The sequence below is a fragment of the Dermacentor silvarum genome, chromosome 8, assembly GCF_013339745.2.
Source record: "Dermacentor silvarum isolate Dsil-2018 chromosome 8, BIME_Dsil_1.4, whole genome shotgun sequence".
NCBI classification, from domain to species: Eukaryota; Metazoa; Arthropoda; class Arachnida; order Ixodida; family Ixodidae; genus Dermacentor; species Dermacentor silvarum.
This window is the reverse complement of record NC_051161.1, coordinates 35,949,179-35,972,657: the sequence shown is the minus strand read 5'-3', so window position 1 is coordinate 35,972,657 and position 23,479 is coordinate 35,949,179. Positions and strand designations below refer to the sequence as shown.

General features: G+C 47.8%; 2 protein-coding genes across 2 annotated transcripts in view; one reads left to right on the top strand and one right to left on the bottom strand.

Annotated features, from left to right (window-relative positions):
- Window positions 1-23,479, bottom strand: part of LOC119461016 (transcription initiation protein SPT3 homolog) — a 575,536-nt gene that overhangs the window by 517,963 nt on the left and 34,094 nt on the right. The window lies entirely within an intron of this gene.
- Window positions 19,541-23,479, top strand: part of LOC119461015 (runt-related transcription factor 3) — a 35,660-nt gene continuing 31,721 nt past the window's right edge. The window contains exon 1 of the mRNA XM_037722185.2: window positions 19,541-20,524. Within this exon, the coding sequence (XP_037578113.1) occupies window positions 20,041-20,524 (484 nt within the window). The 5' untranslated portion in view covers window positions 19,541-20,040. The remainder of the gene's footprint in view (window positions 20,525-23,479) is intronic.

Below are 23,479 nucleotides of genomic sequence, written 5' to 3'. Positions count from 1 at the left end.
AAGCCAAATGAGGAGGAAGAAAAAGTGCGCTAACTTCCTGGAGCCTGTTTTTGTTGCACCTATTCCCGATATTTCGAACAGCTGCTTGAAAGTGTGCCGTATGACAGCTCAAGCGACGAAGGTGAGGAATCTGTAGTCACGCCTAGTGAGACTTGCAAGAAATGTGGCTGGCAATACCATTTCGCTCCGTATTCGCAATGTATGTACGATACGTCACAAGGCTTGCAGCCCACACGTCAGTAACCGCAGTATAAGCAACGGCCTAGCGCTGTCAAACATCCATGGCTTAGAGAGCGTGCGCCCAAACTGACGGCCCGCTAATCGTCATTGCGGCTTCGGGTCTTCGTCGCTTGGGCCGACGCACGCTATACAAGCAAATGGTTGCCGCTCCAGCTGAAAGCTGTTTGGCTGCCTAATTGACAGCAGATGAAGCAGACGCTCGGGGCTTTGTGGTCAAAAACACAGATGACACGGGCTCCTCCGGAGAGTGCAAAGTTCAATGAACCAGGATGTTTATTTGCGAAATACTTTCTTACTATGTTTAAGCCTTTTCTTAATTTTTTTTTCAGAGGGATGGAGGGAAGCAACCTTAATGTTATAGAGCTGGAGTTATCGATTATGCTTACCGACGGCGTTTGACTCCAAGTCAGCTTCTGCCAATTCATTTGGTATTCCTGCAACATGTAAATGCGCGCTAAACGCCCCATCTAAGGATAAGTTGACACACTTGACTGGGGCGCAGCATGGTACAAAGGGACCTACTAATTCTGTGCCTTTGATGAGCAACCTCCTCAATTTGAGAAAGAACTTCTCCTGATGATATGATTGAATCCGGAATCAACTCCTTTCCAAGATGGTCGCTCTACCATACGGATGCATGCAGCTATCGATAACCGCGAGGTTATGCAGCAGATGACAGTTCTTTCGCGCCACGGTACAAACGAAGCAGCCAAAGTATACGGAAGGGGCTAAACATCAAGCTCCTAATGCTACCAAACAGTGACTATCATGTTGCACTTGTGTGGGTTGAGTGGTCACCTTGCGCTATATCACAAACTTTCTCTCAGCTCGAAAATTTGAATTATCCTCCAAATCCTATACAAAATGTGACTATTACTATCGTCATATTCTGGCTATCTATATTGTCGTAGGAAACTTAATTCGCGTTTCTCTCTTTCTTGTTTATCATTTGATGTGGCTATTTAACAGTGGTTACGCACGGAGTGCTGATGTAATTACCATAAAAAATACGGATTCCTAAAGATCTGCAGCTCTCCTTCTGCCATGCAGTTAACGCTATACACCCCCCCCCCCCCTTTGTCTCTACACAACAACAACAACAACAACAACAACAACAACAACAACAACAACAACAACAACGTTCTTTCAGAAAAGTGTTTCTTCCCTTCTGTTACTATACTATATTTGTTTTACCCACAACACACGTACGATGCTGGGAGCTGACTTAGGTGCGTAATTGGAAACAACCGGAGCAGGTGCTGGCAGACTGATTAGAGCTGGACATTGACTACTGTCTCAACGATACGTGCACGCCGAACAACACAGTCAAAGGCCGGTTGGTCTTATTAGGCGTTTACGTATGCATACGTGCGTGCTTGCGTTGAGCGTCGCCAGCGGAGAGCCTCAGCTTACAAAGAAGGGACAGAACACTTGCGCATAATAAATGTAAGCGCGGGTGGCGAGGAAACCACACCAAACAACTTTCTGCGGTAAAGAAAAAGAAATGGGAAGAGAGGGGGAAGATCCTTAGTACTTGGCTTTCTCGGGTGATCTCCTAAGCCCAGTGGTAAGTACGGCATGTTGTCCCCCGTATTCTATACTCTTACAAGCACGGTGAAAAGCCGAGCATGTCTCTTCGGAACTGCGTTAATAAAGTTAGCCTGTTGAAAAAATCGCACGGGAGAAGATTTTAGAAGCCGTGAGATAACATAGAGTTTCTTCCCTCGATGCATGCTCATCGAATGCTATGCCGTCTTAAAGGAACCTGCTACGTCACAGCGGCGTTCACCAAGAGGGGCTGGCGAGTAGAAAATCATAACGTGATGGAATACCTTAGGCCGTAACCATTTAACAAAAACTTGGTGTGTTGTGGCACATCTCACTTTTGTTTTTTTTTTTGTTTTGTTTTTTTTTTTACTTAGAACGATAGCAACCACGTGTGTTCGCACCCTCCGTCCTCCTATATCTGTCATATCGCTTGTGTGTGCAGATAATTTTGAGACCGGGAGACTTAAGTGTGGAAGCAAAACTTCACGGGAATCGAGTGGATACTAGGGACACTCCTGAAGAGCATGCGGTAACGTTCTAAACTATGATTAATTACCGCATTCACAATGAAACTTTGTACAGCGGACGCCACGGCAGCCGGAGAACAGTATTTTCAAAGTTTCTGACGGCCTTCGTATAACCTTCTGCACACCTGTGCGATGATATCTGCGAGAGCTACAGCATTTGCCTACAGCATAGCATTTCATTTTTGTACCGCAGTTTTCAATGCAAACCTCTAGGAGCTTGCATCGATCTTTCCAAGATTTCTTTATTTTATTTTTAATCGCATTTATACGCGTATATCTTGGTACTGGTTAACGCTCAGTTGCTACACAAGGGCTTCTGCGGCTGAAAGCCACCAGAAAACTTTGTCACCGCTATACCAAGGTGGTCACCACAAGCGCCACCAATCAATGGAAAGCAAAGAATCAACATCCTGAAATAACAGCGACGCAGAAAAGAGGAACACAAAAAGAAAATGAGAAAAAAAAACTAGGCAAATAACCAGGGGAGCCGAGAACGCAGGCACCCGACAATTACCGGCAAACCGAGCGTCAAAACACGTCTGGAGGCAACAACAACGCCGCCCTACCCTGCAGGGATAAATTCGCCCAGCCGCCACGAGCACACACACTAGATGCCGAAGCTGGCTGCTTTCTGTGTGCTTGGGGATTCTTTTTCTAGTTTCCATTCTTTGTTTTCATTACCTTGCTTTCTCACCCGCGTGGTTTTCTATCTTTGACGCAGCGCGCGGCGGTTCCTTCGCAGCTCCCCGAAGCGTTTATTCAATCTGGGACGCCGCGTGTTTTACAACCCATATCTCCCCACGGTGTGTGAGATGCACAAAATAAAGGGAGCGGCGCAGGCGCAGACAAGTGATACTGGGATGCGAGGGCGGGGGAGGCGTAAGGATGAAAAGCTGGCTCACCGGAGCAGGCAGGGTGTGCAGTGGGGGAGCGCCAGACGCGAGCAAAGATGCAGTGCAGGAAAGTGAAACGCCGGGCGGAATAGAGAGCTATATACGAAAACTACGGTGCAGCGGGTAGAACGTACGATATAAATAAGATAGAAGACAGAGCGTAGCAGGCTGCACGTGAGTAAAAAGAAATGCAGTGGGACGAAGGAATGGAAAGCGGCTTCTCGTGCGTAAAGCAATGAAGAAAGAACGAGAAAAAAAGAAAAGAGAGAAGTCGAATGCAGGGAAGAGGCAACGCATTCAAGGACGCCGGGAGACTTCAAATCCGTGCAGCGTGTTGCGGGCTGCAATGAACAAGCGCTGCGCCAAAACCAAACAGGAGGTTGGAAGGGAAGAAAGGGAACCGGAAAGAAAAGATAGACGAAACAAGGAAGTCGCGGCAGGAGGAAAAGCGGGAGTGAAGGCGAAAGCTATTTAGCCCGGCCGAAAGTACTGGCCACTCTTGGGCCCGGTTTTATGGCCTTGTAAAACAGAAACCGAGCACTCGGATGAGAAGCCACGAGGAGAAAAAGAGGAAGAAAGAGAGATAGAAAAAATAAAGGCGCAAAAATGCTGAAAAAAAAAAAACGAAAAGTCCCACCACTCACAACACCGCCTCGGGAGTCGCGGTACTGTACGCCAGAAAAACACGACTGCGCGACAAGGATCGCGGTTCGCAAAGGAACGCCGCGTGGTAGAGAGGTTTCTATAGTATACGTATAGACCGGAGCGTAGCAGTCCGCTGGTGAGGCAGAAGGAACGGCTATGTAGAAGTCGCAAGGGCATGGCTATAGAGAAGAGGGAGGCGAAGAAGGGCACAAAACCAAGACAGCGCCGCAGGCGCCGGGTGGAAGCCGTCATTGTTTGGCGGCACAGCGAGGCGCCAAAACCGTCGCGTGCCTTTAAAGTCGCGTGTTCGACGACCGAACTTCCTCGGGCGGCGAACAAACAAGCCCCGAAGACCCCAGCAAGTGTCCTCACCGGCTTGCGAAAAGATGTAGGCTATATAGGAGTAAAGACAACGTCTCAATTATACGCGAAATCGTGGGTACTGTTCTACTTTCCCAAGTTGACGATATCGTCACATTACAAGCTTTGAATCGACACCGCGGTATTTCGTGAGAAGCATGTTTCAAACAGACAGGGATCAGGGTGCCGGGCTAACATTCCGCTGTGAGGTTGCTTGAGGCCGGCGCAGCTCGTGTTGCTTTGCGTGGACTCGCACGGTTGGAGAACATTGTTCCACGTAAGTGACAAGTTTTCAAAGCTGCCCTGCTTCTCGTAAAGTCCAACTGCAGCGGCGTTGCCATACCTTGTCCATCCCTGTGAACGGGCGTTAAGCCCTCGCATATGCGATCACAAGACGTGGGGCAATAGCATTAGCCCACTGATATGTATATTGTTAGCGTAACACATGCCTGACTGTCATATTCATCATCTCCAAATATCATCATCCATCGCACATCTTCCTCATCTGTATATATCACCATCAGCTGCAAAGCTTCAACTTCGTGTGGTAGCTCGACCTCTGCTGGAATGAAGCGGTTTCTTATAAGTGGTGGAGGTGCGGGGTCGTAGTTTTGGAGCCAGTCCTCGACGTCATCCCCTCGTTGACCAGCGAAGACTTGTGGGTCACACTGGCGGCTGTTGATGGGCACGACGGATGGCGAAGGCTGCAATGGAGCGGCGGCATTGGACGTGCCTGGATTCGTAGGAGCGAGCATTGCCGGTGGTGTTATGCGGCGTCCCGAGCGGAGCTCCAGTGAGAACGTGCGAGAGGTCTTGGGGAACGAAAAGCACCTTCCACCACTTATAAGGAACCGCTTTATTCCAGCAGAGCTCGAGCTGCCACACGAAAATGAATCTTTTCAGGTGATGATGATATATACAGATGAAGATGTTATTTAGATGATGAAGATGATATTTAGAGATGGTGAAGATGAAAGTCAGGTATGTGTTGCGCTCACAATATTTCAGGCTGTAATATGATTTTTCTGATGCAGCAATAGATTTGTACCCTACGTGTAACAAACGTAACGTAAAGACAAATGATTCATACAAGAACATACACAAGTAAATATGCAAGAATTTCGCTAGTGTATTCAACGTCACGCTGCTGTTACACTTCAGCTTCCAAGGAATCACCTACGGCGCGTCAAATTTCAGTCAACTACACAGGTATTGTACCTCAAGCGCAATAATTTTGATTTTCAGCGCCTCGATGGTTTTTCTCATTCGAGTTTTGCTTCTCTACAACAGTACTCTAGAAACGATACATCGCCAGCTCACTGTACACGCTTCCATCGAGAGACGTGTATCGAGGCGCGCACCACATGCGCAGATGCAGACCCCTTCAGCTCTCTTCGTATCTGCTGCGCACTTGCTTCTCATTTCTGAGCGGTTCCCCGCGCACTCTGTGCTTTCTCCTTCATCCCCCCCCCTCCCTTTTTTTTTTCGTGGTTCTTCACTTTATCAGCCTCGTATCGCTCTGCCTCTCTCGTTTTCCCCACTGGCGAGGAAACAGAAACGAAGGCCATGGGGAAAGGAAGCCTTCTGGCTGTTTTGCCTTTTTTACCGCCCGCTACGCCGCAGCGGCCCTCGTGCCCTGGTGTCGCGCGCTGTCGCCACGCTGCCTCGCTGGCTGCATTTGCCGCCCGTTTCTGAGAAGAGAAAGAGAACAACAACAACCATGGAAGCAAGGGCCGTGGTGTGGCGGACAGGGCCTGGTTTTATGGTCGTCGCCGGTGCCACACGCCGTCACCGCCGCCGATGCGTCGCGCCTCCGGTCGCCTCGGGGCTAGAGCGCGGCCGCAACACTCAGGCTGGGGCCACTTCATTTAGTGCAGCCAGGCTAGAGGAGAGAGAAACGTCACCCAGCGGAAGCGAAGAAGAAACGCACGCGAGCCGGCACACACAAAACGACGACGCAAAACCAGATGGCAACAATGGAAGAAAAAGAAAGAAAGAAGTGAAAGGGGGAACTGGGGAAAAGAAAAAAGAACACCCGAACAGTTGTGTAGCAGGAACAAAAGTGCGAGTTTGGGCACGCGCTTGCCCTCAGTCTTGTCCTCCGCGAAAACCGGTGCGTGGCGGCCGGTTTGGTATTCCGCTCGGGTTGATACTGTACAACACGTGCAACATGCTTCACTTTGTTAGCTACTCTTTTTTTTCTTACTCTTTCCCCCTTTCTCTCTCGCTTTCAGGGAATTTCCCTTGGTTTGCGTGCTGCTGTCCACAGGCAAGTGTATTTGGCCCTCTCTCGTTGCTGCTTTCCCTTCTTTCTTTCGGGCGTTTTCGTTTCCGAGGCGTGAAAGACCCCGGCCCGCGACCAGCTTTGAACAGCGGCTTAACGAAATTTCGTGGAAAGGAAGGACCGACTGCCACGCACTGTTGACACCCGTACGTAACACGAATGCATAGTCGTATTTTTATAGGTCGCCGCGTGCCACTCAGAACTTCTGAGCGGCGCAATGCTCGATATCACAAGAGAAAACGCGTGATTGCGTTGACCTCCTATTCTTATAGTGGGAAGTGTAATTTTGCTAGATGATATTATTACATTGCTATAGAAAAAAGATACAGTTAAAGTTACGAGGAGCTCGAGAACTTGTACTGATGATGACGAGACGGCGACATTGTGAGCTTGTTTGTGGTAATCTGCAGTGTATAATGTGTTCCAAATAGCTGTAAATAATATATTTGTGCAAAAATTTTTGTGCGACCAGATGCGGGGGTAAACGTCCGCGCCAGAAGTCTGAGCACGACGTGAACAGAACAACATTTTGAGGGAACCCATTGCAACCACACGCAGAAACTCGATCTACTCGAAATGTTGCAGTGAGGTGGTGGCTGAATAGAACCCACGAGGTGGCATGCCTACCACAGGCATGCCACCTCGTGGTATGGGCGGCACGAAAGTGAGCATAACTGGAATTTTGCTCGTTGGTCTGCAAGGTCGCACAAGTCTGCCGGATTTTTTTAACAGCAGAGCTGTTTAAGCCAGAAGTTGGCCCGTATAGCGTAGACCAGAAACTGCGCCTGGCGATGACGTCACCGAGCGTTGCCTAGCAATCACTTGGCACAGCTGCGCCTCGCTTCGCCACCGCACCGCCGCGCCAGGCTGCTACAACCGCGCACCTGCTCCATGACGTCACTTCACATCACCTAGCAACCACATATGCCTCGCTTCGCCTAGACATGTCAACGCTTCGCCAGGCCGCGTCTTGAAGCGCGTCGGGCGCTTCAAGATTATATGTCGAAGATGCAGCCATGCCGAAGCTGCAGCCGAGAAGAGGCGTCGTCGAGCCGAAGATCCCGAGTTTCGAGAACGAGAACGCGAGAGTCTGCGTTTGAGTATCCAGCGTCGTCGAGATAGCGACTCTGGCTGTAGCTTGATCGATCATAAGCTCCGCTGTTTGCTCCAGCCTTTGCACCTCTAGTGCAAGCTGCGCTCATTTTTTTTCCCGTCTTTCTTTCTTTCTTTCTCTTTCTTTCTTTCTTTCTTTCTTTCTTTCTTTCTTTCTTTCTTTCTTTCTTTCTTTCTTTCTTTCACCTTTTGCCTCCTCAAGGGCAGCAACATAAAAAAGTGCGCCCATATCCAACTCCCAACGAGTGGTTTATCTTTGATCTTACAGGAAGCTAGGTTGTAGCTAGGTTGTGAAGGATGTTCACAATTAGGAGTCATGGGAAAAGGCCGCAATTTGTGGATAGCTTATCGGTCTCCTCTCGGAAAGGAGGGACAGATCCTGCCATTTCAAATGTCAGTATATCTGATATTTAAACCGGGTTCACTTTCATCGGTTGTCATGGAAATGCATGACACTAAACTAAACACTGCCGATGAGCTATTGTGTCCCCCTATTATCTTTATCATTGATTGGTTTGAAACGTATGTACATTTGAGCGGAAAGGAAAAGCGATCGAGGGCCAGGCTGGCAAGTGCCACCGATGGGGCACCACACCTACATATATACTTTTTAGAAAACATAGAAATGGAAGATAGACGGACCTGAGAGGAAGTAAATTTGCCTTATCAACGTATCTGAGAGGAAATAGATCAGACAGATTTACTTCTTAAGAATGACTTCAAACTGACGTAGAAATGAACGATAAATGGACCTGAGGGGAAGTAAATTTGCCTTATCAACGTATCTGAGAGGAAATAGATGAGACAGATTTACTTCTTAAGATGACTTCAAACTGACATAGAAATGAAAGATAGACGGACCTGAGGGGAAGTAAATTTGTCTTATCAACGTATTTGAGAGGAAATAGATGAGACAGATTTACTTCTTAAGAATGACTTCAGACTGGTATATGCGTATCTTCTGCTATAGCACGCGCATGATTCCAGAGACAGGTGCACGTACGAGATGGAGCTTATTAAAAGAAAAGGAAGAGATAAGTACAGGTGCCCTAACTGTCTCCCGTGTGAGGACACTTCAACAGCCCTGAACGGGTAGGGAAGGAAAGGGAATAAAAATAGGAGAGAGTTGAGAAGAAGGCAGGTCAAGACAATATTGCTATAATATCTGCTGCCCCTATCATATATATTCATTCTGCCATAGCGTTCGCTTTGTCGTGGATTCCTCCCAGCACTGGAAAGTCTTGGCATTTGCAATGTGCGTCGCAACCTGAGTCTACACTCCGTATCATATATACATAGCAAATAGCAGTACGAAGGTTAGATAGACTTTTCGCGATGCTCGCATTTGCAACCAGAAATAGTGTGTCACAGGTGAAGAAAAGGCACAGGTATGCGTAATGTAATTCGACGTACAATGGAGAGTCACATTTTATCGTCACAAAGCAAGCCTTATTTATTACATGGAAGGCCTCACATATATTAACGTACTTTGCCACAAATCAAGCGTAGTGACACGCTTCTGCGACTAGCAGCCACAGTACAGCTCTTCCGCTCGCGACCAAGACGTAATATGTCACATATTGCTTGGCAGCACAAATGTCAACAAATAATATGTGATTAGCTGTACTCGCAATCAGCTTCCACATCGTTGCCTGCTGTGTACGAAACGGAGTATAAGCATGGCTGATTCCCGATGCAGTGCTTCGTGCTATACAGACAACGTAGATCAAATGCAGCGCGAAGACGCTGCAGTAAGGTCGCGGTAGTGCAATCCTCGTTTTCGTCTTCATCATGCACCTTCAATTCTACATTTATTCGTCGGCGTTGTAGTCGTCGTCATCGTCGTCAAAGACGCCTAGTGAGCGCGCAAGTTAGACGACTTCCCCTATAGTGCTTGCACAAGTGGGTTGATTCATCACTCGCTGCCAAAGTTCGCACGCATTGCACTAGTATACTTAAATTTCGTTGCTTTCACGCGGTTTCACTTGCACTGAGTGACCACGTCTCATCGCTGACACGTTATTGTTTCCGAGTTAGAGCTTGGAACGTGACAGCACGTAGATCGTCCAAGCCGTTAGATATTGGAAAAGACAACCTTGTTTTGGCTTTCAAGAGAAGGCTCTTAAGCAGCCAATACCAGGCCAGCCCCCACGCACACATATATACAAATTCACTAAGTGGCCCCGCAATAAGATGGCGCTCATTTCCTGGCGCACCGATTCTGATGAGCAGTAAAAGAATAAACGGCAAAACTAGAAACAAGATTCCACACGCTGTGGCCGGTCCAGGGACAGTCACCCCTTTGCGGTCGCTTTCTCTCTGTCTCTCTTCGAACCATGATTGCTATGCGTTAAGACCATTCGTTACACTCCCCGCATTTCGGTTGCCCTGTTCACCAGCTCGTTGCGGAACAGTCGAGTGGCAAGCTTTTTTTTTTTTTTTTCGCGGCCATATAAGCGACCTGCAAGATTATCCGCAACATATAAAAAGAAAGAAAAAAGATACCGTTGATGGCGCTAGACTAGTGCCGGACATGAAGGCGAAGAAACATTCGCAGTGACTTTCTCGTCGTCCGGAGCTATGCGTGTCGACAGCAGAGGTCACACAAAGAGCCCGAGCCCGGCCAACTTCCCATTTTCCTCGGGTGTCCCGTGCCGCAGAGACGACCGAGAAAGGAATTCGGGTCGCTAATTAAACGGCTCGGCCGTTTGTCTGTCCCCTGCGATTCCCGGCGGGGCTAACCGTTAGCCATTGCGGACCCCAGCTGCCGCAGAAGCCTGCAAGTTGCCGGCGCGGAGGAATACTCTTGGACCGTATATGCGGAAAAGAAGCGAGAGGGAAGAGGAAAGGGCAGGCACGCAGGGAGGGGAGACGAGCATGGAGACGCTTGAGCATGTGTGTGCGAGCGTTTGTGTGTGCGCGCTGACAGAAATTGCATTCCGAAACCTTGAAACCCACGGTCCGATGGCGTTTCCGAGCCCGTTTCTCCGTTCCTAATGTACGCACTCGGAGCCGTAAATGCTTCGCGGGATCACCGTACGGAATTCCCACTCTCCTTTCCTCCCGTCAACGGTGAGAGCTAAAACGCTGGGGCCGTCGTGAAGGACCGTTGACAGTCAGCTGACCGGAACGAACGCAAGCTATAGGATGTTCGCTGCCTGCACTGTGACACAGAGCAGCCCCTATATAGTTCCCCCGGAGGAGTCAGGCACGTGAATGAATGATCACCGAGCTTCCTCGAGTCGGTTATTTTGTTTTCGCTGATTTTTTTGTCTGGTTAAGACTGTTCCATTTTACGAAACAACGCGAAGGAAAACGAGGCCGCCGATGAAAGAAGTGATGCTACAATAGTCCTTAGATAGGTTTCTTTTAACAAGATGAGTCGAGAAATCCTTTCAGGCATCGTATTTCGACAGGCTCTTCGAAAAGTGGCCTGCCAACTGGCCTCATGGCAGAAGCAATAGTACTTGAATTTATGTTCCCATGCCCCACTTTCAATATGGTCTGCTTTCCGCTCTACGTCGTGGACCACAAGAGCAACCTGTGCTGGAAATAAGGCAGCTATATAACCAACTAGCAGAAAAAAGGACATGACATCACTTTTCAGTGACTCCCAAGCCACTACGACATCATGGACAATGAACATGCCGATGAAGCTGCTAGGAGGGCTCACGGAAATGTCATAAAGGAACCCATCCCGCTATCACGAACCGATGCAGCAGCAAAGCTTCGCTTACTCGCGCGTGATGCCTCACGATCCATGTGGAAGACGCCAGGTTTCCGGTGTACTCGGCTGCACCGCCTGGATCCATCCCTCCGACTAGGCATTCCATCTGGACAATCCAGACTCGAGATAACTGTTCTCGGGCGACTGTGGCTTGGAGTATATTTCACGAATGTATTTGCTTGCCGCATCGGAATGGCTGACAGATGCTGCCTGTGATAGTTCCGGCACCGATGAAACAATCGAGCATATCCTCTGTCATTGTCCCCGCTACAGCTTCCAGAGACAGCCGCCCATGACGGCGGCACGCCTCGACCACCAGCCGCTTTCTCAGCAGACGATCTTAGAACGCCGGCTGATGCGGTCTTCACATCAGGAGGCGACGAGGGCGCTACTGAAGTTCCTCCGATCAAGCGACCTGTTTCATCGACTGCGATACTCCTGCGATCCTTTTTGTTTCTTTTTTTATTTTTCTTCTTCTTTGTGTGCGTGTAAGTGTGTCTGTGTGTGTGTGCGTGTGTGTCTGTGTGTGTGTGCGTGCGCGTGTGCGTGCGTGCGTTTTTTTTTTTTTCATATCCCTCTCGTTTTACGTGTGTGCATTTTTTCTTTATCTTTCTGTCTCCCCTAACCCCTTCCCCAGTGCAGGGTAGTAAACTATCTACCTTCCGGTTAACCTCCCTGCCGTTTGCCTCTCATTTATCTTTCTCTCTCTCCTTCTCTTTGTGCACTTACCCGCCGTGGTTGCTTAGTGGCTATGGTGTTGAGCTGCTAAGCACGAGGTCGTGGGATCAAATCCAGGCCACGGCGGTCGCCTTTCGATGGGGCGCGAAATGCGAGAACACCCGTGTACTTAGATTTAGAGAGAGACAGAGACTTTTTAATGGCAGACAGGTGGAAAGGTCGGCCTGAGTAAAGTGCCTCTAGCCTGCTACTCCACGCTGGGGAAGGGGATTGGGGGAATAACGTACCACCACCCTCCTTCCTCTTCACATCCTACTTAGATTTAGGTGCACGTTAAAGAACCCCATGAGGTCAAAATTATTCCCGAGTCCCCCACTACGGCGTGCCTACTAATTATAGATCGTGGTTCTGGCACGTAAAACACCATACTAAAAAAAAAACAATTCCATTTTTTATTCTTACGACTGCAGTCGACGTGACGTATATCTGGCAGCTGAAATACTATAAAATGCAGCCGCTGCCATCTACCGAGTTAGAAAGGAAGTAGCGGCATTTGTCGCGAATTGACGTGACAAATGCATCCGGACACCTTATGCAGGACAAGTGCTTGTCCCATCGCTTCCTGCTTTGTCACCCTCGCCTCCCTTCGCACTTAATTTCACCAAATAAATTCGCAAGAACTCGCTAAACTTTCGGTAATAGTCAGCAAGTTTCACATCTATTTGCGATTTTCGCCCGAGATTTCGCACGTGAAATTCTTTCTGACGCTGGGAATTCGGAAAGTAGCGTCAGGTTTGGCGCCCACCAAGTCACCAGCTTTGATCACACCCATCTCCGGGATCGACCATGGTTTCTCAGTGAGAAACCGGGCAGCATCCACACCAAACCCTGGGTATGTAGGCTAAGAAAGCTATACGCATTAATAAGATAGTTATGAGTTTGAAGGCGGATGTTTGCTGCACTGAGGATATTTAGGTACCGTTTGCTTCATCGCGTGATTCTGTTCAGAACAAAGCTGGTCACCCGCACATCTCTAAAGTCCAGTACATATTTCTACATAAAAGCCGATTCGTCGGCGCCTCGACCGTTTAGTCGTCAATACCCGATGATGAACGCATTCACGCCAAACCTCTCATCCCCCACACATGTCTAGGTCAATCGACTCGTTTTAAGTTAAAAACGCCATTTCCAACCAACTATCGTGTAAAGTGGCGGAATTTGCAAAGAATAACTCGTTTAAAATGCAAACACGTTATTTCTTCTTCTGTAATTGCATTCTGCGATATTAATGTACGCCTGACGCATAAGTTGCCGGAAGCGGGATTTCGACATAAAACTAAGTTACGTCGCCGCATATATAATAGTATTAGAAGAACATGGAGTCAGAGCTAAATTTTTCCTGAGTAACTCGGAAGGAGTTTATTGATTTATTATTTATGGTTGTTTGTTTGGTTTATCTTCTCAAAGCAATGCGTGGATTATGAATATGAGTGGGCGAATGTTCCAAACTTCCGAATAAGGAATCGAATATTGCCCTATTCTATTCGGCGGGGAATCGAATATAGGCACTATTCGTAATTGCGAACAGTTTTGTAATAGTTCTTGAATATTTCAATTTGCCAACTGTGCGCCTTCAAACATAACATTGCAGCAAAAGTGCGACAATGTTTTTCCCAGTACGACCATGTGGTAGAAATGTAACACGATAAGTTTTCTAGCGGAGCGAGCTGCGTCAGTGAGGGAGCCATACAGTTCCGGTTAAACCACCATCATTCGCATTTGCCAATATGTCCCGAGTATTTGAGTAAACTGCTTGTTTGTTCCCTTTTGTGCTTTTGATAAACAACGCCTTGTAGACAGAGATGCAATGACAGAAAATTTTTCGACGTTGTCAATATACTAGGATGCGAAAATCGTTTTATATTAATGCTGGAGACGGTTGTTCATTATTCGACAAATGTTCGAAAAGTATCCGACATGCGATCAATTCGCTTCTGACTCTATTCGACTCGTGTTTGATTCGGTCTCGAAGATTTCTATTCGCACACACCTATAAGAAACTCTTCTGTGCAGGGTTCCGGATTATTTTTAGCACCTTCCGTGTACCTAAATTTAGAGGAACCGACCGCCAATTTCTGCGGTATAGTCATTTTTGCGGTATACCTTTTTTCTTTCTTTTTTTTTTTTTTTGGGGGGGGGGGGGGGGGCACAACGGAAGGTTTACCTATCAGAGCGTCCCAATCCATGCGGTTCGCACAATCGTAAAACCGCGATGTCGTGCTCATCAAGAGAGCGCCATGTATCCGCTGAGCCACCGTAATTACCTAGTCCCGCCTTCGCATTTCTGATCAAGAAAGCCTCACCTCTTTAGTTCGTATGCGTAGCCGTGCTGATTCGCAAATCAAAACTGGCGCTCTGAGAGACGCGGTGCTGAACGGCTCCGGATTAATTTTGACCAAATGGGGTTGTGTGAAGCTAATCTAAGTACACGGGTGTTCTTGCATATCGCGTCTATTATAATACGGCCGCCGCTTCCGGGATTCCAACCCGCCACCTCGACATCAGCACCAGAACGCTGTAGTCATGGAGCTATAGCGCGATGGGCAAGGAAGCACCAGTGTTCCCGTGGAAGTGCGCTGCAGGTTGCTTCTTAGTTCACGGAAGAAATGAAAGCCATCATCAAACCTGACGCTCGCGCGACGCAACTTTTTAACACTGAACGCAGCAGCTTATATTCTACATACTGTTCGATGCTTTTTCTTTTGTATACTCAGATCAAAATAATTAAACGTATTTTTTACGCAAAACTGATAGATAATGACAGGAGGTATATTCTTGAGAAATTTCGGGCAATATCGCAGGTCAACTCCGCACGAACACCGTCAGATTTTCGACTCAAATATATTAAATATATTTCAAGCTTTGCTGCCAGAACTCGAAATAACGGTATGTAAGTGAGGCTAAACATACTTTCTTGCGGGTTCAGCAGTTAGCGAAGTATGCAAAATAGAATCACGAAAAGAACTGCTTAAAACACAGAAAAAAACGCGAAAATTCTCACTGTGAGCCTCCTGTTGAAAAGCTAAATTTGTCATTTTTAACAGTGTTGTGGGCTCGTGCAAACAATTTAATTTATTTTATTGCCATTCGAAATGTGTGCATTATGTATAAAAGTATGAAAGGATAGAAAATGTTATTCATTTTGTTTGTTACATTCTCTCAAAGGCACAATACCATATGCAACTCCAGTATACAGTATTCTCCGCAAAATGTCCCACTCATAATTTTTTCCATGCGTAAACAAAGGTGTGCGTTGAAAAAGTAAGCTCGGTTATACTACTAGTAATAGTAAGCGGTAAGCTTACTAATAGTAAGCTTACTAATACTAGTAATTACTAGTATTAGTAAGCTATACGAAGCAATGATAGTAGTTTAATGGACTGTATAAAGTTGTAAACTTTTGTTTACTACCTAAACAGACAAGCACGGTGTCACGCGCGCGCAGGTAAACATGAACGCATCTCGCTCGATTACCGCGGAAATTCGCTGTGAAAACGCCGGAGTGATAAAGGGAGCCAGCAGCAGCGGGCAAATTGACCTTCGCGCTATTGCTCGTCTCGCTTCAACACGAACTAACCGTCGAAAGCACAGTGCATACGAAGCTACCGGCACTCGGCACATGCACTTTGTCCACATCGCAGATCGCTTTCAAGATATGGCGCCCGCGCGGCCGCGCTGTGAGCATCAGCCGACGGGCAGAACGCACCCCTCGCCCTCCCTCGCCTTGCCCCCGTGCCTGGCGCGCGCGAAAGAAGACCGCGCGCTTCCGGCCTGCCTGTCTTCCTGTTTGCCTTCCTGCCTACCTTCCTTCCTTCCTTCCTCGCGTGCGCTACATTGAGCCGCGATTGCCGGCTCACCCTCGTACGCTTTCACTCGCACGCACAGCGTACGGCACGCAGCGACGATTTTATCTCCGTTGGGCTTTATACGGAACCTCACGGCGACGGTGACGCCGACGGCATAAATGCGCTTGGAGTGTTCATATAATTGCTATCGCAATAAAATAGTCGGGACTCGGCCCCCTAGCTGTGAGTGTCCGGATTTGTACACTACACCGCAGCTGTGCGGTAACATCAAGAAGTCTTTATTTTAAACCTCCTTGGTTAACATCGATATTAGCGTAGAAGAAATGCGCTTGCACAAGATATCTTTGTCGCTACTCAGAGCGCTTCGGGACCGCTGCATGTGTCGAGGAAGCAGAAGCGACCTGCGCAAAGGTAGCCAGAGACACCCCGCAGGTTGTGAAACGATAAGTAATGTCCTTGGTACTCGTACCGGCATAGTCTCTGCTTCACACTTTGTACGTATGTATTACATGTGCATGAAGTCGTGTACATATACAATCACTACCATTATATTTTTACATATTGTAAATAAACACTTTCTAAACAGTTTAAAATTTTACGTTGTGGTTCCCAACTTTCGTTATTTTGCTGCAAAATGGGCTTCGACATTTATTTCATTGCGATATCCCTTACACGGACCCTCGAGGCGCGTTCACGCCACCCCCGCCGTGTTGTTTCGGTATCGATGGCGCATGCGCCGCTTGCGCACCGCATTTTGGAGGTCACGTGATCTGATGCGGGCACGAGGGGGGGGAGAATTTAAGGCACGGAGGCTCGTGCCTCGTTCGATAAGTGCGTCACACAGACGCGACTGTCGGTGTCATCTCGTGCGCCATTGAGGTGCGATGCCATGCAACGCCGCTGGCGGCGCACGTACCTCATCACGCCAGCATTGTGAGATGCCTGCAAGGTAGCTGCAGGGCGCTGTTTCTGCATTGAAGCGGCAGTTCCCTCGCGCGCTGCTTCGCGCCATGACACCCTCACGTGTCGTTAGAACGCCATGATGAAACTCGAGTGCAAACGCTAAACTTTGATAACTTTGTCAATGCTTCGCCTGTCGGGTGAACACACAAACAATGGCCACATTACAGGGTGACAATTTTTAAGTTTCCCGGAATTTTTAGAAGATCGTCCTATGTCAGATATGGCATAATTCTTGTGATGGAGCTGGATTATTCGAAGAGGGCGGACATAACTAGCACGAGAAGTCGAAACACATATTCAACTAATAACAAAGATTCACCAATTAACTTCTGAATTAATTACTTTACGGCACATATTGCAATTTGCGAAAGTGTACCCGGTGAGAAATCGCAGGACGTATTCACTTGAAATGAATATCGAGGATGACACCAGTTTCGAAATATTTCCCGAAGTGTGGGACGAAATACACGGGCGTTACAGTTACTGTTGTGCTTCAACGCATGAAAGAGCGCCTACGTTTAGTTAAAGAAGTAAGTAGAACAACAGTGCAATTTTTACGGCTAGTTTGGTGGGGCATATCTCCAAACTGGTGTCATTCTGGAAATTCCAAGGTAGATCCAACCCACCGGCTACTATTCGTAAATTGCAATATATGCCATAATGTTATTAAGTTAATTAGTGAATTTATGTTAATTAGTTGAAAATGTGCTTCGATTTCTCGTACCAGTAATGTATCCGCCTCTTCTAATAACCCAGCTCAAGGACAAGAATTATGCTGTCTGACATAGGCGATTTAAAAACGATCAATCCGTATAGCAGAAAGCAGGCGCCTCTCGTTACCAATTCTTTAAACGCACGAGTTAATTTGCGCTCGTGTGCGATATGCTGCACACGAGCACTCGTGTCCGATATGCGTCTCGCTAGCACACATCTTTCTGAAATGGTTGATCTCCTCCCGCCTCTCTATCCAGAGGCCTTCTGCGCCTTGTACTGTCTCCTTGGAAGTTCTCTGTTCGTTGCTACGACCATGCCAAGCATAAAACGCATGAAAAGAACCTCTGTGCCAGCATCAAAGTATTGTGCGCCACGGCACACGTTATACTGCTACCAACAACGAGTCACATCTGCACTGATGGCACTGTGACAACTGATTCGTCTGCTACAGCTACGTGCATTCCATCAACGGGTGGCACTATTTTCGCGAAGCGAAGGTTATTCAAAATATAAGCGGTAGTAACAAAAATAAAGAAACGACTAAGCGTCAATATAGGCGGAGCAGTATATACTAGAGTTACTGTATAAGCTCCCTTTATACAGTAACTCTATACAGGGTATTGAATCAGGAACCGCTCTTTGTCATTCGCCAGCCACTATCTTGTCCGACATCAGGACTGGCTGGAATTTCCTCTTACGAACAAATCTAGCTGTGTATATCGTAATCAGCACCAAAGTACCTGGAGTCGACCATGGCCAGGCTAACATCTCCAGCATATTAGAGCTTGTATCTCTCTCTTTCTAGCGTGAAGGCTTCTTACGAATACGTATATAGGCCCGGAGGCTTTGAAGTTTCATCCATAGCAGCGATGAAAAAGTGTGTCGAAGCATCCTGTCCAGAACTCTGTACCCACGGTGACTGTACCTGCGTTTTATATGAAACGTAAAAGTAAACGTTTTCTTGCAGGACGGCAACTACGGAACATAGAGGTTCGTTGCGTGGCGAGATTTCGTACACTGTCTCACAAATTGGTGCAGATCTTCAATCCCACGATATGTGAACACTTCTTTCTTTCATGCTGATGCAGATTAACGGTCTTCTTCAGCCGCGCTTTCTTTAGCGGCAGGGACCAGAGTACGAATTCAGAAAGGTGCTCGTTTATACGAACTGTTTCTCATTAGACAGCCACCATCGTTAATGTGCTAGTTGTAAACATTCGCCAGGCCTGCTCTTACGAACCGCTCAAGCTGCGAACTTCTTTATGAACACAAGCCCAGAAAACTAGTCCTCCTACGCTACTGAAACCGTTGCGCATTTTTTCAACATTGCTCAGGAGCTAAGTATGCGGCATTCATACAAGTCAGTATTGTTTGTGAAATATTAATAAGAAAATCATGTTCATTTATCGGAACACATCGAAACTATTTGAGAGGGGGAGATATCGTTAGTCAAGTATACGGAGCGAAGACCACCTCGTTTCATCCAAAACAACACATATCCACACAATGTGAAACGGTATAGTATGACTTGCCCTTGTACATAAAATCGTCAATTCCAGCGGCCTCTGACAGTGTGACCACGGCATATAAGAAACGAACGGCGAAATCCTCCTAATCCACACCATACAGTACGGAGGTTTGCTAAGAGAAGAAGTGTGCCGCGTAGAAGCGGACCTGTCACACACTTTCACGATCCCTTCGACCTGCCTCCCCCCCCCCCCCCCCCGCCCTTCCGCCCCCCTCGCCAAACTCTATCCCACCCGCCTTTCGCCAAAGTGCATCGGCGGCGGGCTTCCCGGCACGGCAAGGCGCCCGTACGGGAAAACGAAACCGCAGGAGGCGAGACGCGGGCGAGGCTCCCATTGGCCGGCGCGACGCGCACGTCACTCAGGTCGACCGCCAATCCGCCACGGGGCTGGCCCTTTCCGCGGGCCACGCTCGCCCCGGTGTCAATGAGGCCGGAGCGGCGGTGATCCACATCGCGGCTTCGTCCCCTTCCACTCGCCCCTGCCGCACCCCGCGAGAAGCTCGCCAGCAGCGACCGCCCGCAAGAACCGCCTCGCTGCCGCACGCCAAGTCCACTTTTCCGAAGAGCGGCGCATTGCTTCCGCTCTTCTTTATTTCATTTCCCTTCTCCTCCACCGGATCCCCAAGACTCGCACCCCGGGAAGAAGTACTCGCCGCCTTTTTCTTTCCCGCTCTTCGGGCGCAGCAACTCGGACCCCTGCCTCTCCGTCGACGCGCCTGCGCACACCGTATCCGCAAAACTCGGATCGCGCGCTCCGAGCGCGCGGCCCAAACTTTATTCTGCCACCTCCCCTCCTCCCGTGCTTTCCATCCCCCCCACCAGTGTTCGCGCTCCCGAAAACTGTGCGTGCGTGTGTGGGACGTTCCGGCCGCGGACTCTCCTCCCCGGCACGCCGTTCTCCCCCTTCTTACTCCGCAAGCCCGGCGAGAGATCCCGGTTCGCCGCTGCCCAACCATGCATTTGCCGTGCGCCGTCGGCAACCACCTACTACCCCACCATCACCACCACGGCCAGCAGCCGCCGCGAGAGACTGTGATACCGGCTCCCATCTCGTCCACGTGTGGCATCCGAGACAGCGGTGGCGTGATGACGACGTCGTCTTCGACGGCGACGACGACGACTACGGACCTGGCCTCGATGCTCCCGGGCGAGCGGGCCCTGACGCAGGTGCTCGCCGAGCACCCCGGAGAACTGATGCGAACCGGCAGCCCCAACGTGGTGTGCTCGGTGCTGCCCAGCCACTGGCGCTCCAACAAGACGCTGCCCATGTCGTTCCGCGTGCTGGCGCTCGGTGGCGACGTCTGCGACGGCACGCTGGTGACGCTCAGGGCGGGCAACGACGAGAACTACTGCGGGGAGCTGCGCAACGCCTCCGCCGTCATGAAAAACCAGGTGGCCAAGTTCAACGACCTGCGATTCGTCGGCAGAAGCGGCCGAGGTGAGTGTTACGAGCAGGAGGCTCGAACGAGCATGTTTTCTTTGGCTTTCCGTGTATAGTTACCACTTTGGCTGTTACCAGTTGTTGCAAGGGACTTCAGTGTTGTTGGCTTTCTGTGTAGCTTACCACTATTTGTGGTAACAGTGCAATAGCTGGAAGTGGAAGGAATTCAAGTGTTATTTGACGGCCACATTCAAAAGGCTTTTCAACACACTCTCTATAGGTCTAAGCGGGAAAACGTTCTTGGCCTCGTTATTCGACGGACTGAGGTCTTAGTATTTGTGCAAAGGAGGGAAGCTTGTAATGATGTAATATCCGAAACTTAATATGTTTCACAACGAGCACATACTATTTATTTATATTACCGGCTGGAACTATTTGCTGCATCGCTGAACATTATGCACGAGTGAAAAAAATTGTCTCCTAACCATATAGGCACACCGATATGTTCCTTGTTGGATATTTCATCAATTATGTTTTTAAAATAGACGCAGTGTCAAAAGTAGCGGTAGTTGCTTTTGCAATTCGTACCACATAGGCACCAACAAGAAACCATCGTGGATATTTCAATACCACTAATAGAGTGTACCACTAATAAATATTCAGTTACATGTCTACAAAAAAGAATATTTATGACATAACAGATTAGTCTGCCGTTTTCTGCTAGAATGGCATGCAGTCCACATTTTGTCAAGTTTTGTTCCTGATATTTTTCCTAATTATCAGCAAAGTTTTGTTCTGTTGTCATAGAAAAGACAAAAAAACATTACATTGATGCACGCATTTTCTATACTGATTTTGTCAACATAAACGGAACCACAAGTGTCTTGCTCATTGAAAGGATTCGTGCACATAAAAAGTGAAACTATCGGGTATTGTTAGCTGTTGTGGACACTGCGCGAAAGGTACCCTAAACAAGCCAGTCGTGGCGAAAAACGCATAAGAATTATTGATGCGAAAGCATCAAATGGCCCCTTGAGCGAGAAAGCCGGCGTCGTCTGTAGAAGCGAAACGGCACCTAAATTACCATTTTGGTCATTGCGCCTGTTTCTGCAAATATAAAAGTATTTTGCGGTTATGACACATTATCTAGAATCACGGTGCTAAATTTCTTGACGTATTTGTGTCTAAAATCACCATTGATGAGACGAAACTGTGAAACTTTAGGAGCCTGTTACTGCGTGTCGAATACCCTATAGCTCTACCGATAGGACCTCACTGCACGCGTCTTCCTTGTACTGCCACAAACATGCGCGATTAGCAAAGCCGGCACCAATGTGCAGCAATACGACAATGGTGTGTGTTGACATTACAAAGCAGAGTACCTATATTCCTTGTGTTCGACAAGTTGAACCATCTATTAAAACACCGTAACAGCTGCCTCCATAATTCGATATTCATGCGAAATGAAATGCAAATCAAATAATTTCGTTCGACAACCTACTTTTTAAAACTATCTGAAGATGTGCGACTACTCTACATGAAAGGATTACGGAGGGTCATATCGACGATAAGAAAGAAGCAGTTTTCTTGTCTATACACATAACCTGGCGCACTTGACTGTAGTTTGCGCTTTAATGTGCGAACACCGCCGTGAACAGTAATTTTAAGGCCGCGTTCGTGGGTTCTGAAGAAATATTACGTTAATATATTGTGTTGTTGCCCGTAAGTCATTTTTTTTTTTTTTACCACGCTTGTATCGCGTAAAGGTGTTCCGTCTGTTCCCTTAAAGCGTATACCACCACTGCCGGCACTGGATTGCCTTCCGAGTAGTATCTAGAAAGCCTTACACCATCTAGACATTCGGTTGATACCAGAGAAGGCCATGCATGCAGTTCCCGCGAATGCGACGATATCACAAGGCCACACGCTCACTCTCACTGTAGTTGTAGTGTATGCTTTACGTTTGCATTCGTTTGGAACGGCCACTGCACGTTTATCAATTAATGCCACGTTTAAGAAACATCTCAGAGTCCGATATCTCAATCATTTGCAAAGCTACAGTGACGAATATAAAAGTGTAAAAAATATGGGCTTTATCACGTATTCACAGTCGTCCACGCATGAGATGCGAGAACACTCGAGCCATACTTTGAGAAGGAGACGGTGCGAGTTGGTGTGCGATCCGACGTACGACTTGTGCCAACAAGCGCACTCAACATATTTCCTACAAATTATGATGTGTTGGAACAGCTACAGAACAGCATACTTTCAGACGCGTCGCCATGTCGCACCGGATGTCGGTGCGACATGGCGGATGCCACGTGACTCCTGCTTCCCAGTTTGCCAAAACACCAACGGAGACTACAATGCTATGTGAAGAATGTACTTTTTCTTTATGTGCGGAACAGTCGAAAAACAATTGTAACAACGACATGGAGGTAAATTAGCTTGTCTCACTTTTCAACGAGCTCCGGTAAGCGAAAATGACTCTGCTAATTCGGCAAACAAGGTTCTTTTTGTGGTGGAACATAAGGAAGTTTCGGAATATTATGTAGTCGAGAGTTCGAAGGAATATCTTTTGGACGGGTAAAATTGTTGTTAGGAACGAAGTAGGTTACTGGCCATATATAGTAACAACTAAATGACGTCTCTAGACCCGTACGGATCCCTTGTTCACAATCTTGCTTTACACTCACATTGTGAACAAGGGATCCGTTAAAATCTTGATACGTCATACTGTTTTGAATATATATAGTGAGTGACATGCTTTTGCCCTATAACAAGGCTTTTCAATATATAATGTCCCCTTCGTGCTAGGTTCTAAACTGAACTTCTCCAGCATTGCCTGTGCTGGTACAATCGAATCGATGGTAGACATCTTTCGGGCTACTGAAAAAAAAGGTCTGTATTATTTTACCGGCAAGCGCACACAGAATAGAAAGTTCTAGCCATGCTCTCTCGCCGCGTGGAAAAACAACTTGCTGTACACCTAATATTTTCGTCCTGTAAAAC